Below are 13425 nucleotides of genomic sequence, written 5' to 3' on the forward strand. Positions count from 1 at the left end.
AGTGAAACATACTGTTTATACATTATAAATGAGTAACTTGTAGCCTAATGCATTAACCATATTGCCTTTGTCCTAGTAACCCAGAAGAAATGTTATCCATCTGTTGTTATAAAATTTGGAGCTTATATTAAGGCAGATCTATGCAATCTAGGTCAGGACAAAAAGTTGCCCCATAGCACAACATACATCAGGCTGTTGTTGCACTTTGTACATTTTTAGATGGAAATCTAAGTTCCAGCATTTGATGGAAGAAAAACATTCACTTCATTAAATAGTAATGGCTGAGGATAAATGTAAAATTCATGTTTATCTTCATGATATTTGCCCATCCTTGGAAGAGAAGACCAGAGGCTTTTTAGAGCTGATTTCATCACCTAACACGCTGCAGACTCATTAACATTGAAGAACTACAAAGCAGCAGCAGTGGGATACAACAGGGTTTTAAAGAGCTTTTGAAATATGAGCTCCAAGGCTCTGGAGCACCCTGCCTGAGGAAATACGTCAGGCTGAGTCAGTAGCTTCCTTTGAATCCAAACTTAAAACGTACTTTTATGATAACACATTCCCTGATTTGACGTAACTCAAGTTTTCATTATTATATTGAGTATTATATGATTCAATTTCTGTCACACATTTGTATTGTTTTCTTTATACATATATGTAACTTTGTTTTGAGACGATTATTACTACTATCATTTACACACAGCAGTCCACATTCAGAGATGACACAGAAATATCAACATACTCTGGGCATGTTTGTGGTTGATGTGGAGTTTCCACCATCACATAACTGAAGCCAATGAAAACACCAGACACCGTTTAGTTTATATATATATAAATGCATTTATTTAAGTTAATCATTTCTCCTCATTCAAAGTTGAATTTTCTGCAGTATCTATAAAACAGGGAACAGTTAGAAGCGCTGTACAGTCTGACAACAAAACTAGGAACCGCGGCTGAGTACACTGTGTATATATGTACATACTGTACATACACGGATGTAGGTATATACAAAAATATACACTTTTACATGTGTAACCCCCTCGTGCCACATCACCCACCTCGTTATTTTAACACCATTGTCATTCAATCATTGAATGAAGCCACATTCCTCATAGAAAAAACATTAATCCATCAGTTCATTTCACTCCCTACTTATACTGATATTTACCATGTCGTGTTTTTGTTAAGTCATTACTGGTCGATGAGAATTTTACACTTTGTTGTCGTATGTGCATATTAAGCCTTTCTTAGGCCCGACTCATCCACACCATTACAGACACAGAGATGGAGGAGATTTAGCCGTCCTGAGCTGGATGTCCGTGCAGGGCTTTTCACCCATCAGAGCGGGCTTCCCTTCTTTTTGAGGTGGGCTGAGAGGAGGAAGACGTCTCTCAGTCTGACACAACTCCTCTCACAAAATCTGAGATATAAAACTTGACCTTTACACCTTCTCTCGCTCAATTTCATAGAATAAACTGTTGATTGTTTCCCTGGTGTTCAGTCACTCTACTCTACTTTTAATGAGAATAAAAATGTCTGACTGCCAGATTGACAATATCCTTCTTCCCTTTGAATGAAGCTCTTAGCTGTTTCCATCACACACACACAAAAAACTAGTAATTCCTCAACAGATGTTTTACAGACATTAACGTCTATTTCCATTACACAGCTGGTGTTTGTCAAAAAGATATATAGACATCAAATAAGGAGGCAGCCACATTAATAACCCTGCACCATGATAAAATCTGACACCAGATCAGCACAGCAGCTCACATCCTGCACTCTGAACTCTAACGCAACAACAACAATCTGTGGGAAAATGTGCACCCAACACGACCATTTCTGCATTTCCCAAAGGCATTTACCTCTTTTTTCATTCTTCCTGGAAGGAACTTTGGCACATTGTGCTAAAGATGTAAACATTTAATTATCCAATCAAAAAGAGGTGCTTGACCTTTACAGTCATTTTCTTCTACGTATGTATTAACATAGAAAATAATATAAAATGAAAATAAAATAGCAAAATTGTTCAACTTCACAAGAATAAGACTTGTTTTGAAAAGAAAAGGCATTAAACAACACATGTGAAACACTGTTTGCAGACCGTACTGCCATGATCACTCGGGCGTGTGCAGTTTGGTCATCGTGCCTGTTCTGATTCTGTGTAATCAGGTTCATTGCCACTGAAAATCCAGGTTAGCAAGGCTGCTGAATTAACAGGTTATATCATAATGTAAAGAAAGACAAAGAAAATGTGAATAAGTAAAAAAACTCTCTGGATGTACATTTTACAACAGAACTTAACTACCTCCACACCCCTTCGCCCCTGGTTCTCGAATCATGAACCACAAGAAGGGTGGCAGTAGAGGGCGCTATAGGTCAGTAAAACGTCAGCATCACAAACAATTGCAGTGGAGGTTTTTTACAATCCCAGAGCTGGATGTCACAATGATAGCAAATAAAAATGCTTTGACATTTGTACATCCAGCCCAGTAACACTTATAGACATGATCCTTACACATATAAATAAAAATTAAAGGAAAACAAAATATTTAAAATTATTCTACCTGGACCCGATTTCTCCCAAAACAACCCAGATTTCAGATCTACCCCAAACAGTAATAATAGTTTCAACAAAACAGGCTCAAATTCAGAATCAGCTGATGTGTAAAAAAAATGGAACCATATAATAAACAAAATAAATATTTGGTGGTTTTCAAATTTAAAATTAAGCTCCAGCCACTTTGAAGGAGTGTATGCATTTCCTGCAACATGTAGTATGCGAGATCCATCTTTACACATTTGTATTGCAACCAGCCTAAAGTGTCATGTTCTGCAAAGCCTCTGATTTGACTGTAGTTGCACATTTTATGAAAATGTATAACCTTTCTAGTTTATTGTAGTAAATTAAGACAACTGATTTATTTTATGTTATTTTACAATTTCCCAACAGAATGTAAAAATGTAAAAAGTACTTTAAAAGTTGACAGTATATCTACCTCTTGATAAGCATTAAACCAGCCTAAACCAGATTTGGGCCCTTGAGTCTCATCCCCATGGCAACACAAAAGCTTTCCCCCCATCTAGGCTCCCCCCGCTTCAGGGTGAGAATCTGGCCTCATACCCTGGGTCCTCATGAAGCGACCTATCAAGTCACAGGATAGGCTTTTCAACCAGCTGCACTTTCAGCTGACCTTCTCCTCGCCACTCAGGCGTTAAGACAAGGCAATCATCAGAACCAGGGAAACAACATGGCAGAAAATAAGAAAAGGATCAGACAACAGAGCAAACACAACCAGCTGTCTTTGTCAGGTTTGGAAAATCTATTTAGAAAAATAAAATAAACAAAATCCAAGGAGAAAGGATGTGAATGTGCGTGAAAGAGAAATAATGAGAAACAGATTTGTTCACATTAATAAACAAATTCTGCTGCAGCTTCTTTCTAGAGTAAACCAGGAATGAAGTCTGTCATACAGTATCATCTGTTCAGGGATTTTTGTGGAGTTTTTTGTATGTAGCTGCATTAACGATGCCAAGTGATGAGTCACTCTGAACTTAATCAAAACCAATTTACCCCCAAATCCACCATCATGACTCATCAGTGACAGAGACAGAAGAGATGATGGAGCACAGGGGAGAGCAGTTATGCAAAAGATGCAAAACGGGCATCAGATAATGGACTTGCAAACAGATACACGTTCTGTAAATTTAATCTGTACCAAAATCAGGTAACAAGAAACTAAGAAGCTGTCGTGTCAGCGCAAGTTCGACAGTTCCGCTTGTGCAATCAGAAAAACCTGGCCGCCTTGTGCAGAAGCAGAGTACGTCACATAGTGAAACCTTGTTTATTGCAGTATTAGACTTCTGAACAGATGGCTCATCTAACAGCCACAGTGAAGGGGAAAAAAAATGTTGATGCAAATCATTAGTGACTGAGGGCAACTGTGGGAACTTGATGGTGATGCATGCAGCTTTCTGAGCTTTCAAGAAGACGAGTGCATGCACACTCCATACAGTTTGAACTCAGTCAGGGGCTTTGGAGGTGCTGTTGTTTGAGCATGACCTCTGTTCACAGGCTGGAATAAGCAAGGGATCTCCTCAAGTCTCCTTTAAATAAATAAAAGTAAAAAAAAACTTGTTACAGGTCGACAGTATGAGTCCTCTGAGAAGTTTGCCACACGTAGACACTGGTGATTTTCCTATGCCTGTGCCTGCAGGGTCATGTAGAAAGTGGATGAACACTCGCCTCAATCCTGTCCATGTGAATGAATTTGTAAAATATTAGGTGTCTCGTCATGGTGATATTAAAAATGCCGCTATTATCCGTTTGCAACAAACACCTGTTAGCGCTAGAGAAGAAGCTGCAACATTAAATCCAGTTTGGACCTGGATTTTAGACAGTAACCTTCGTACAATGGAAATATAGACACATGCAAAGACAATTATGTGTGCAGGAAAAAGATGTATAAACTGAACTTCCCCACAAGAAGCAGTTAGAGAGCAGCGAGAGTATTTAATGAAAAATTATTTTAATCGCTCCTCTGTTTCACCTGAAACATAAAATATCCATTTGAAATTTGGTTCCATTGTTTTTAAAGTAGACAAAAAGAGACGGGAGACTTATTTTCTGTGTTTTTCCTATAGAGACATAACTGGTGTAGTAGTGAAGATGCTGCAACAGCCGGTGCTACAGCCTGAACATAAACAGAAAATCTTCAAGGTGAGCTTCAAGACACTTCCTGGTTTTAGGAACGGTTGTTCCAGTGTCAGGCCCAGTCCAAAGTACAGAAGCTCTGCCCTGAACCGCTTCCCCCGCCTCAAGAAAGAATCTGTAGGAAGGAAACGGTACAGGAGACAAGAAAGTACACATAGTAATCTCTCCACCTCGTCTCTCTTTTCTCTGTTGATCCTGTGAACCAATGAAAGTAAACAAGAAGAAAAGCTCAAAGAATCGAGTCCGTTTCCTCCCTTCATCCAAACCTTCACCAAAAAACCACAACCTGAAGCCTCCATCTGCCGCTACAGGCTCGAGTTCAGTGTGGAAAACCAACGAGAGAGCACCGGAGAGGAGCAACAACACCACAGCCAACATCCCATTCTTCCAAAAGAAAAAAAAGCTCCTGTAAACCCCCCTAAAGAATTAAGAGCAAGGAATAAAAAATATTAATAAAAATGAAATAAAACAATTACAAAGTAAAAATGTCAAAGATTCCTATTTCACCAGAATTGAATAATGTAAAAGAACAAAACAAAAAAAGGAATTCACTCAACATTTGCTTCTGGAACCATCAATGAAAAAACACTGAGGTATGTAGTTTGGGTGGGAAGCCTCTTCATCGCTTTTATCCTCATCATGAAAACACAGACAGATTCCCGTTTACTCCAGTAATGGTCTGCAAGCCCCTCCCCCCAGGGTGTGTGGCTCATGTTTTTTTTTTTTTGGTGGGGGAGAGGGGTGCATGACAGGCTGCACCTCTGAGGAGCAAAAATCCATTTTTATCCATTGAGTTTGTCTTTCTCCTTCAAGTCCATCTTCTAACCCGTGTCTCAGAGTCTGTTGGGGTCTCTATTCAAGATCCAACTCTGCCTGGGGACTGTAGCGCCCCCTAAGATTGTAAATTGAGGGTGAACTTCCATTGCTGGTTGAGGCTGGGGCTGCAGACCTCCACGGTGAGTCCGCCCATCCTGGCGCTGCGGCTGTCCAGACAGAGGTTACTGCCCACGTGACGAAGCTTGGAATTGGACTCAATCTGCTCCCATTTCTGGTGAGAAAAATAACACACACACACACACACACACACACACACACACACACACACACACACACACACACACACACACACACACACACACACACACACACACACACACACACACACACACACACACACACACACACACACACACACACAAAAGCTGGTCACAAATGTCCTTCAGTTCTTATTTTGTCTTGGCTGCAGGAAAGAGAAGCTGCTCAGCGTCTGTACCTGTCTGCTGTCATTCTCTCGACAGCCTTGTAGTTTGATGAGGGAGCCGGCGGTTCTGTCCACCACAGTGAGACACAAGTCCATGTGTTTGACTGATTTGTCCTTGGTCAGGGCCCATTCCTTCACAAAATAGACACGGGAAAATATTAGTATCACTGCATCCACATCTCCAGGTATGGATGTTCTGATCCAGGCATTCTCCAATAATCCAAGTACGATCTGTCCTGATCTGTTGTTTTATTTCATAGTATAATACGGCTCTGGAGTAGATGTTAAAGTGCTGCACATCAGAGGACATGAAATCAATCTGGTGTGAAGTGCCTGATGGTTGAGACCCTTCACAACAGGAGAGAAACCTGCATCTCAGCACTTGTTTTTTCTCCCAGTACAGTTTCAGTCATTATACATTTTCTTCCAGACTCAGTCACCGTGACCTTTGACCACTGAAGTCTATTAAGTTCATCTTTGAGTCCAAGTGACAACTGGTCAGTATCATGAAATTCCCTAAAGGCAGACTTGGTTGTGTGATTGTTCTACTGGCTGTACAACAAATAGCTCCTAGGGGACAATAAAGATACTTTGACTTTGAGATATCATGTTCAGTAGGCCCAAAACATGAATGTGAGGCCACTGTGACTTTGACCCCCCCCCCCAATTAATTGATTGGTTAATAAGTTCAGCCATCTGTCTGAGTTTTGTGCCAAATTTGAAATGATTCTGTCACCTCAAATTGTAATCAGGTCATCCTTGACTCCAAGTAAATGTTCGGGCCATATGAAATGAAATTCCTGCTCTGATTAACAAACAATAGCAGCAATAGATAATGATGGGATTAACCAACATCCAAAGGAAGACGAGTATCCATCAAGATATTCCATCAGAACAAGTTGTCTAAAGAACCGTATTGTTATTTACATGATTTAAATGAAACAGGGCGTCTCCATTCATCTGAGCTGCAGTAAACTTAAAAAAACTGGACTTGATACAGCACAGGTTTGTTGGTAAAACTACAAATCTGCTCATGTGGCAGGAACTGAAAAGTGACAGTAAACATGTGATATGTGAGGTCGATGTCTGTGTTTCCCCCTCTACACCTGTCGTCCTATTTCAGGAAAAGGAAAACGTCACACCACACAAGCACAAGTATGCATGAACATTGCACACATGCACACATGCACAGTGGACACCCTCTACATTGTAAATGCTCCAAGAAAGAACACTTTCTCTAAGAAATTCTGTAAGTGTAGAACTGTATGGGGTTACAATGTTCTTAGTTCCACCTGACTGCTGTTTTTTTGAGTTACGAGAGAAAGATTGGACCTCTGTAACATTCGACCGAAAATAGCCAATTCATCGGACATACCCCCTGTAGTCTCACCACAAGTGCCACCTCTTGCCACCCAGGTGTCTCTAGAGCAAGGACTAGACAAGCTGACCTGTGTGTGTCGTCGTTGTAACGCTACCTGGTTCCCACCAGCGTTGTGGCACTCATAGACGCCCACCACCCCGTCAGCAAAATGACCCAGGGTGTCCAGACAGTTTCCTCCCTGCTGCAAGGCTCCAAACGCTATGTCCTGGTGATCTGGGACCCTGAACACACACAGACACACAGAGTGTTGTTTGATTGTTTATCCACTGTATCATGCTGGTATCAGCTCTATAAATATATCGAGGCTTGATTGTGAGTAGCAGGAAATGGTGGGGGTGTGGTGACCGAAAATGAAAAGAGCCGTGTTTGTCGATCACAAGTAGGAAAGTACAATGGGTGTTCCTCAGTGTAATTTATGTCTCAATATATAATGATATGTATGTATATAATTCCATGCACCCGTCCATATTACATCAAATGCTTTCATTTTCTTACCTCAGTTCGGGGTAGACGTTATCCAGGTACCATTTAAATGGCTGACAGCCTAATCTCTTCTTCATCTCCAAACGACTCTGGATGCTGAGTGAGAGGAAGAGACAGAGAGGGAATGAGAGGGTTGATCACTTGTGGTTTCCAGTGCGTCTCTGAAGTTCGACTGAATTATAGCCCTGCTCAGTGATTCTGTGAGGGCAGCAAGAGGAGGCCCAGGGTACATCTGAGGCGGCTGTTTTGCAGGGAAAATAACTGATTTGGCTGGCACCGCAGGGAGATGACAATAGTGTTCCCACAAGGTCATACATCTCAGCATTTTTTATCTCCGTCTCACTACGCTGTCTGAATGCGAGAGTGCTTGTTGTTGTGTAGACTCTCTCTGGGTGTGTGAAGGGACACAAAGAAACAGTGAGATTTTACGCAGATTACTTTGGAAATAAGGACCAGCAAACACGTCAAAGGATGACAAAAGACTAAAAAGTCTAAAACACGGCAATGTAATTCACTCAATCTTCCTTTTTCATGGGGCTTTGCCATCCGATCCTTTTTAGTGGAGCTGCTCGTGTCCATCATGTCCTTTCACTTTGCCCTGTTCTGCAGTAATTTCACACTAATCCCCTCAGCACATCAAATAATATGGCAGTCTTTTGATCAATGCAAATCAGGCAGCGACCTCTTGCAGTCCTTTCTGCCACATTAACTGCCTCATGTCACTTCCATAAAGGGGGTTACTGACTTCTTTTTTACAGCTGACATATGGCTAATTGGCAAACTAATTAATACACGTGTCTGCCTGACCTTGATTTTCTGATTTAGCTCCTGTTAAGGTTTACACTTAAGGGTACTTACTTTCCGTAGGGGACGTTTCTCGCTGATGGGACAGCAGCGTAGTAGAAGTTTTTATACTGGTCCATCCACACCTCTGCTGCTCTCCTTGTGTTCCTAACAGAGGGGGGAGAAAAGGAAAACAAATCAGTGAGGGGTGAGGGACAGGGAGAGGCTGGAGAGAGATGTGATAGAAGACAGGCGATAAGAGACATGAATGTGAAAATAAAGAGAGAGACTTAGAGAGGCACTGACGGAGAGATGCAGAAAGTAAAGTGAGATTAATCAAAATTATTGTTAGTTGCAGCCATTAACTATATTATTCTGGCATCATAAAACAGTCAACAGTTTACTGTCTGATAAAAGGTCTCATTAGTCACCAAATAAAGCCGTGCCCTGCCTGAGTCACAGGTACAGAAGTTCTATCTGAGACTCTTAAGCCGAGAGAAAACTGCAGTGTTGCATTTAGCCTTTTGGTTTCCGTGCTAAGTTCGTATGTTCACGTCTGGCAGTATAAGGTGTCCTGAATGTGTCTCCTGTGACCTGTGATCAAGTCACTCAAGACAGATTCCAATAGCAGGTCTGAACAGGGTCACAGTTCTAAACACTGAGGAGCAGTCGATGGTGTAATGAGGCTTCTGCTGTGAACACCTACTGGACTGAAGCCCCCTACATCACCCCACTGAAGATCATGAACTTAAAAGAGTTCATTGATCCAGTTCATTCATCCATGTTTCAGTCCAATCACTACTGCAAAGAACGTTAAATGGGACTTCCTAAAAAGACCATCCGGCACTTACCACTCATTCAAAATGTAGCCACAAGAGTTCGGACCAAAACGACTGCCCACATCACCCCTGTTCTTAAATCTAATTTTTTAAGTTGTATGCTTATTTTTAAATCTCTTGATGGAGCTGGCCACAAATACATAACAGACATGTTAGTGCAATACAACCCAGCAAGACCTCTGAGATCACTGAGGAGTGGTCTGCTAGCGGTCTGGAGTCTGAACAAGCCAAATCAAGGAGAAGTTCATGCAGCATGTTTTGAATTGTGCTTTTTGATTTTCTAAAGATTTCGTTTTGGTTTCTGCATAGTTATCAATGTCTCTACCTCTGTGTATGAAATGAGCTTTATAAATAAATAATAATTGCCTTAAAATTCAGATGCTGGACATGACACCAAATGCAGTTTCAGTATTTTTCCACTATGACTATTTCCAATATGCAACCACTCTGGTTGGTCTATGGTGGTCATTCTGATCCACCATATGGAGTCTAGAGTTCTTCAAATTGATTGTAAGTGAGCCCCATCTTTGCGCCATAAAAGTTTGATATTTGGGACATGCTGTTCTCAGAAGAGCAATTATAATGGCATCCAAGGAGAGAAAATATGTGCTGTGTTGTAGCTCCCCCTGTGAGCAGCCACATGGGACGGACTCTGGAGTTATGTGCGACATAAAGAGCACAATGTTGGACTGAACAGCCTGAAACCAGAGATGATGCTGTGCTGCATTATGAACCTTTATTGTTGAGGCTGAAACACGAGGACACCACTGCACGTGTCAATTCATAAATCATATCCTGAATTGTTAGAAAGGGTTATATTTCTGCGACTGTGTTCACTTTCGGGCACAAACTTAAGAGAGTGATGAGCAAAGATGTTCAGTATCTTCATCTGTTATGTCCTTCATTTTGTTTTTTCCCCTGTGCTGTGTAAATGATGGTGAGGACCCGAGAAACCACAACCACTTTAAACTCCCACTTATCTGTTTGTTGATCCGCCCATACTTTCTTAATCAGGACCATGTGGCTTTGTCAGGCTTGTTTCTAGGGGTGGTTACTTGTAAATGGTCCACATTTCAAAGCAGAGATCCATTATCTTTCTATGTATCATGCTTCCATTAACCGATGCTCAGTGATTATGCTGTCACATTCATCAGAGCTCTAAATCCCAGCATGGGCAAAAAACAGATCTGTATTTAACAAGAGCGCTCGTTCCTAATCTGGAAGCAATTGTCCCTGTGATTGCTTGGCTTTTAATTGTTGTGGTTGGGTTTTAATTATCTAACACGGGTTTGATTCTCAGACCTGCAGTAAAACTAAATATCACATGTTCAGTCATTAAAACCACAGACAATCCTTTACACCACAGCACTCAATGCAAATAACTTGAGCCTGAAATAATTTGAGTATAGAGAGAGGCCCGCAGAGGAGGACTGGGCGGTTCAATTATACACTGATGTTTGATTTGAGTGCAGATTAAATGCACTCTGAAATGAGTGAAAAGAAAAGCATTCATCCTTTCAGTAGCTGCTCTCAGGCTTTCCATCATGTCACATGTTTCCTCAGTTGTCATGGTTTTATAGATTTTCCCTTTTCTGAGCACCTGAAGAAAGTTCTGTCCATGTCTAGTTAAAAGTTGAGCCTGAAGGTTGACTCTTGACCTTGGAAACAGCAGTTGACAAAACAATCCAACAACAAGGACCATTTAGTCACTGTTCTGGAGCTTTTCAACCAAATCACATGATCTTCAATTGCATGACAACTGAGCAGTGGACCAAAATCATGTGATAAGACTGAAAGGCTCGGAGCAGCAGCTGGTAAATTAACCTTAGAGTGAGATCGCTTTCTAACCTGCTGACATACAAGATCAAGCGTGAACTGTGATCCTCAGAATAAAGCTCTGAAGTCACAATCTGCGGGAGTTGATCTCAGGGTAATAGATATTTTGAGGGTAATAGATACACTACCGTTCAAAAGTTTGGGGTCACTTAGAAATGTCCTTATTTTTCAAAGAAAAGCACAGTTTTTTTCAATGAAGATAACATTAAATTAATCAGAAATACACTCTATACATTGTTAATGTGGTAAATGACTATTCTAGGTGGAAACGTCTGGTTTTTAATGAAATATCTACATAGGTGTATAGAGGCCCATTTCCAGCAACTATCACTCCAGTGTTCTAATGGTACATTGTGTTTGCTAATCGCCTTAGAAGACTAATGGATGATTAGAAAACCCTTGAAAACCCTTGTGCAATTATGTTAGCACAGCTGAAAACTGTTTTGCTGGTGAGAGAAGCTATAGAACTGGCCTTCCTTTGAGCTAGTTGAGTATCTGGAGCATCACATTTGTGGGTTCGATTATACTCTCAAAATGGCCAGAAAAAGAGAACTTTCATGTGAAACTCGCCAGTCTATTCTTGTTCTTAGAAATGAAGGCTATTCCATGCAGAAATTGCAAGAAACTGAAAATTTCCTACAACGGTGTGTACTACTCCCTTCAGAGAACAGCACAAACGGGCTCTAACCAGAGTAGAAAGAGAAGTGGGAGGCCCCGGTGCACAACTCAGCAAGAAGACAAGTATATTAGAGTCTCTAGTTTGAGAAATAGACGCCTCACAGGTCCTCAACTGGCAGCTCCTTTAAATGGTACCCAAAACGCCAGTGTCAACGTCTACAGTGAAGAGGCGACTCCGGGATGCTGGCCTTCTAGGCAGAGTGGCAAAGAAAAAGCCATATCTGAGACTGGCCAATAAAAAGAAAAGATTGATATGGGCAAAGAACACAGACATTGGACAGAGGAAGATTGGAAAAAAGTGTTATGGACAGACGAATCAAAGTTTGAGGTGTTTGGATCACACAGAAGAACATTTGTGAGACGCAGAACAGGTGAAAAGATGCTGGAAGAGTGCCTGACGCCATCTGTCAAGCATGGTGGAGGTAATGTGATGGTCTGGGGCTGCTTTGGTGCTGGTAAAGTGGGAGATTTGTACAAGGTAAAAGGGATTTTAAATAAGGAAGGCTATCACTCCATTTTGCAACGCCATGCCATACCCTGTGGACAGCGCTTGATTGGAGCCAATTTCCTCCTACAACAGGACAATGACCCAAAGCACACCTCCAAATTATGCAAGAACTATTTAGGAAGAAGCAGGCAGCTGGAATGCTGTCTGTTATGGAGTGGCCAGCGCAGTCACCAGATCTCAACCCCATTGAGCTGTTGTGGGAGCAGCTTGACCGTATGGTACGCAAGAAGTGCCCATCAAGCCAATCCAACTTGTGGGAGGGGCTTCAGGAAGCGTGGGGTGAAATTTCTACAGATTACCTCAACAAATTAACAGCTAGAATGCCAAAGGTCTGCAATGCTGTAATTGCTGCAAATGGAGCATTCTTTGACGAAAGCAAAGTTTGAAGAACAAAATTTATATTTCAAATAAAAATCATTATTTCTAACCTTGTCAATGTCTTGACTATATTTTCTATTCATTTTGCAACTCATTTGATAAATAAAAGTGTGAGTTTTCATGGAAAACACGAAATTGTCTGGGTGACCCCAAACTTTTGAACGGTAGTGTATTTTGAGGGTAATAGATATTTTACAAAAAGGTTTTAAAACTACGGGATTTGAAATATTGAGTGCTTTTAAAAACATATTAAAAGACCAGGAAATGGAGTCGCTGGGATGTCGATGTTTTTAACCGATGTTGCAGGATGTTTGGTTTGTTTTGCACCTTATTTCTTGTTTTTATATTCTAACTCTGATTGTCTTGTTTTTACCCGATTAACTTGTACTTTGTGTTGCTGCCTGTCTAGGCCAGGACTCCCTTAAAAAGTTTTTTTTATTCTCAACACAAGTTTTTCTGGTTAAATATAGGTTAACAATAAATACAAAATTAGGGTGTTGGATTTTTTGGGTCTATTTCGTGTGAACTGAGCATTAATTTTGGTATTTTGGTTCCCAAACA

The 13425-nt window shown here is 41.0% G+C and overlaps 1 protein-coding gene across 4 annotated transcripts in view; it reads right to left on the reverse strand.

Annotated features, from left to right (window-relative positions):
• Nucleotides 1-823: 823 nt before the first annotated feature.
• Nucleotides 824-13425, reverse strand: part of galnt2 (UDP-N-acetyl-alpha-D-galactosamine:polypeptide N-acetylgalactosaminyltransferase 2) — a 56212-nt gene continuing 43610 nt past the window's right edge. For 2 of the 4 annotated variants that reach the window (XM_035155603.2, XM_035155602.2), the window contains exons 12-16: nucleotides 8701-8793; nucleotides 7855-7938; nucleotides 7427-7580; nucleotides 5991-6110; nucleotides 824-5765 (exon numbers count right to left, since the gene is read on the reverse strand). In XM_035155603.2, coding sequence (XP_035011494.1) covers nucleotides 5610-5765; nucleotides 5991-6110; nucleotides 7427-7580; nucleotides 7855-7938; nucleotides 8701-8793 — 607 coding nt within the window. In that variant the 3' untranslated portion in view covers nucleotides 824-5609. The remainder of the gene's footprint in view (nucleotides 5766-5990; nucleotides 6111-7426; nucleotides 7581-7854; nucleotides 7939-8700; nucleotides 8794-13425) is intronic. The other 2 variants (XM_035155606.2, XM_035155605.2) reach the window with 1 other exon arrangement.

This window comes from Hippoglossus stenolepis, chromosome 1 (genome assembly GCF_022539355.2).
Source record: "Hippoglossus stenolepis isolate QCI-W04-F060 chromosome 1, HSTE1.2, whole genome shotgun sequence".
Classification (NCBI taxonomy): domain Eukaryota; kingdom Metazoa; phylum Chordata; class Actinopteri; order Pleuronectiformes; family Pleuronectidae; genus Hippoglossus; species Hippoglossus stenolepis.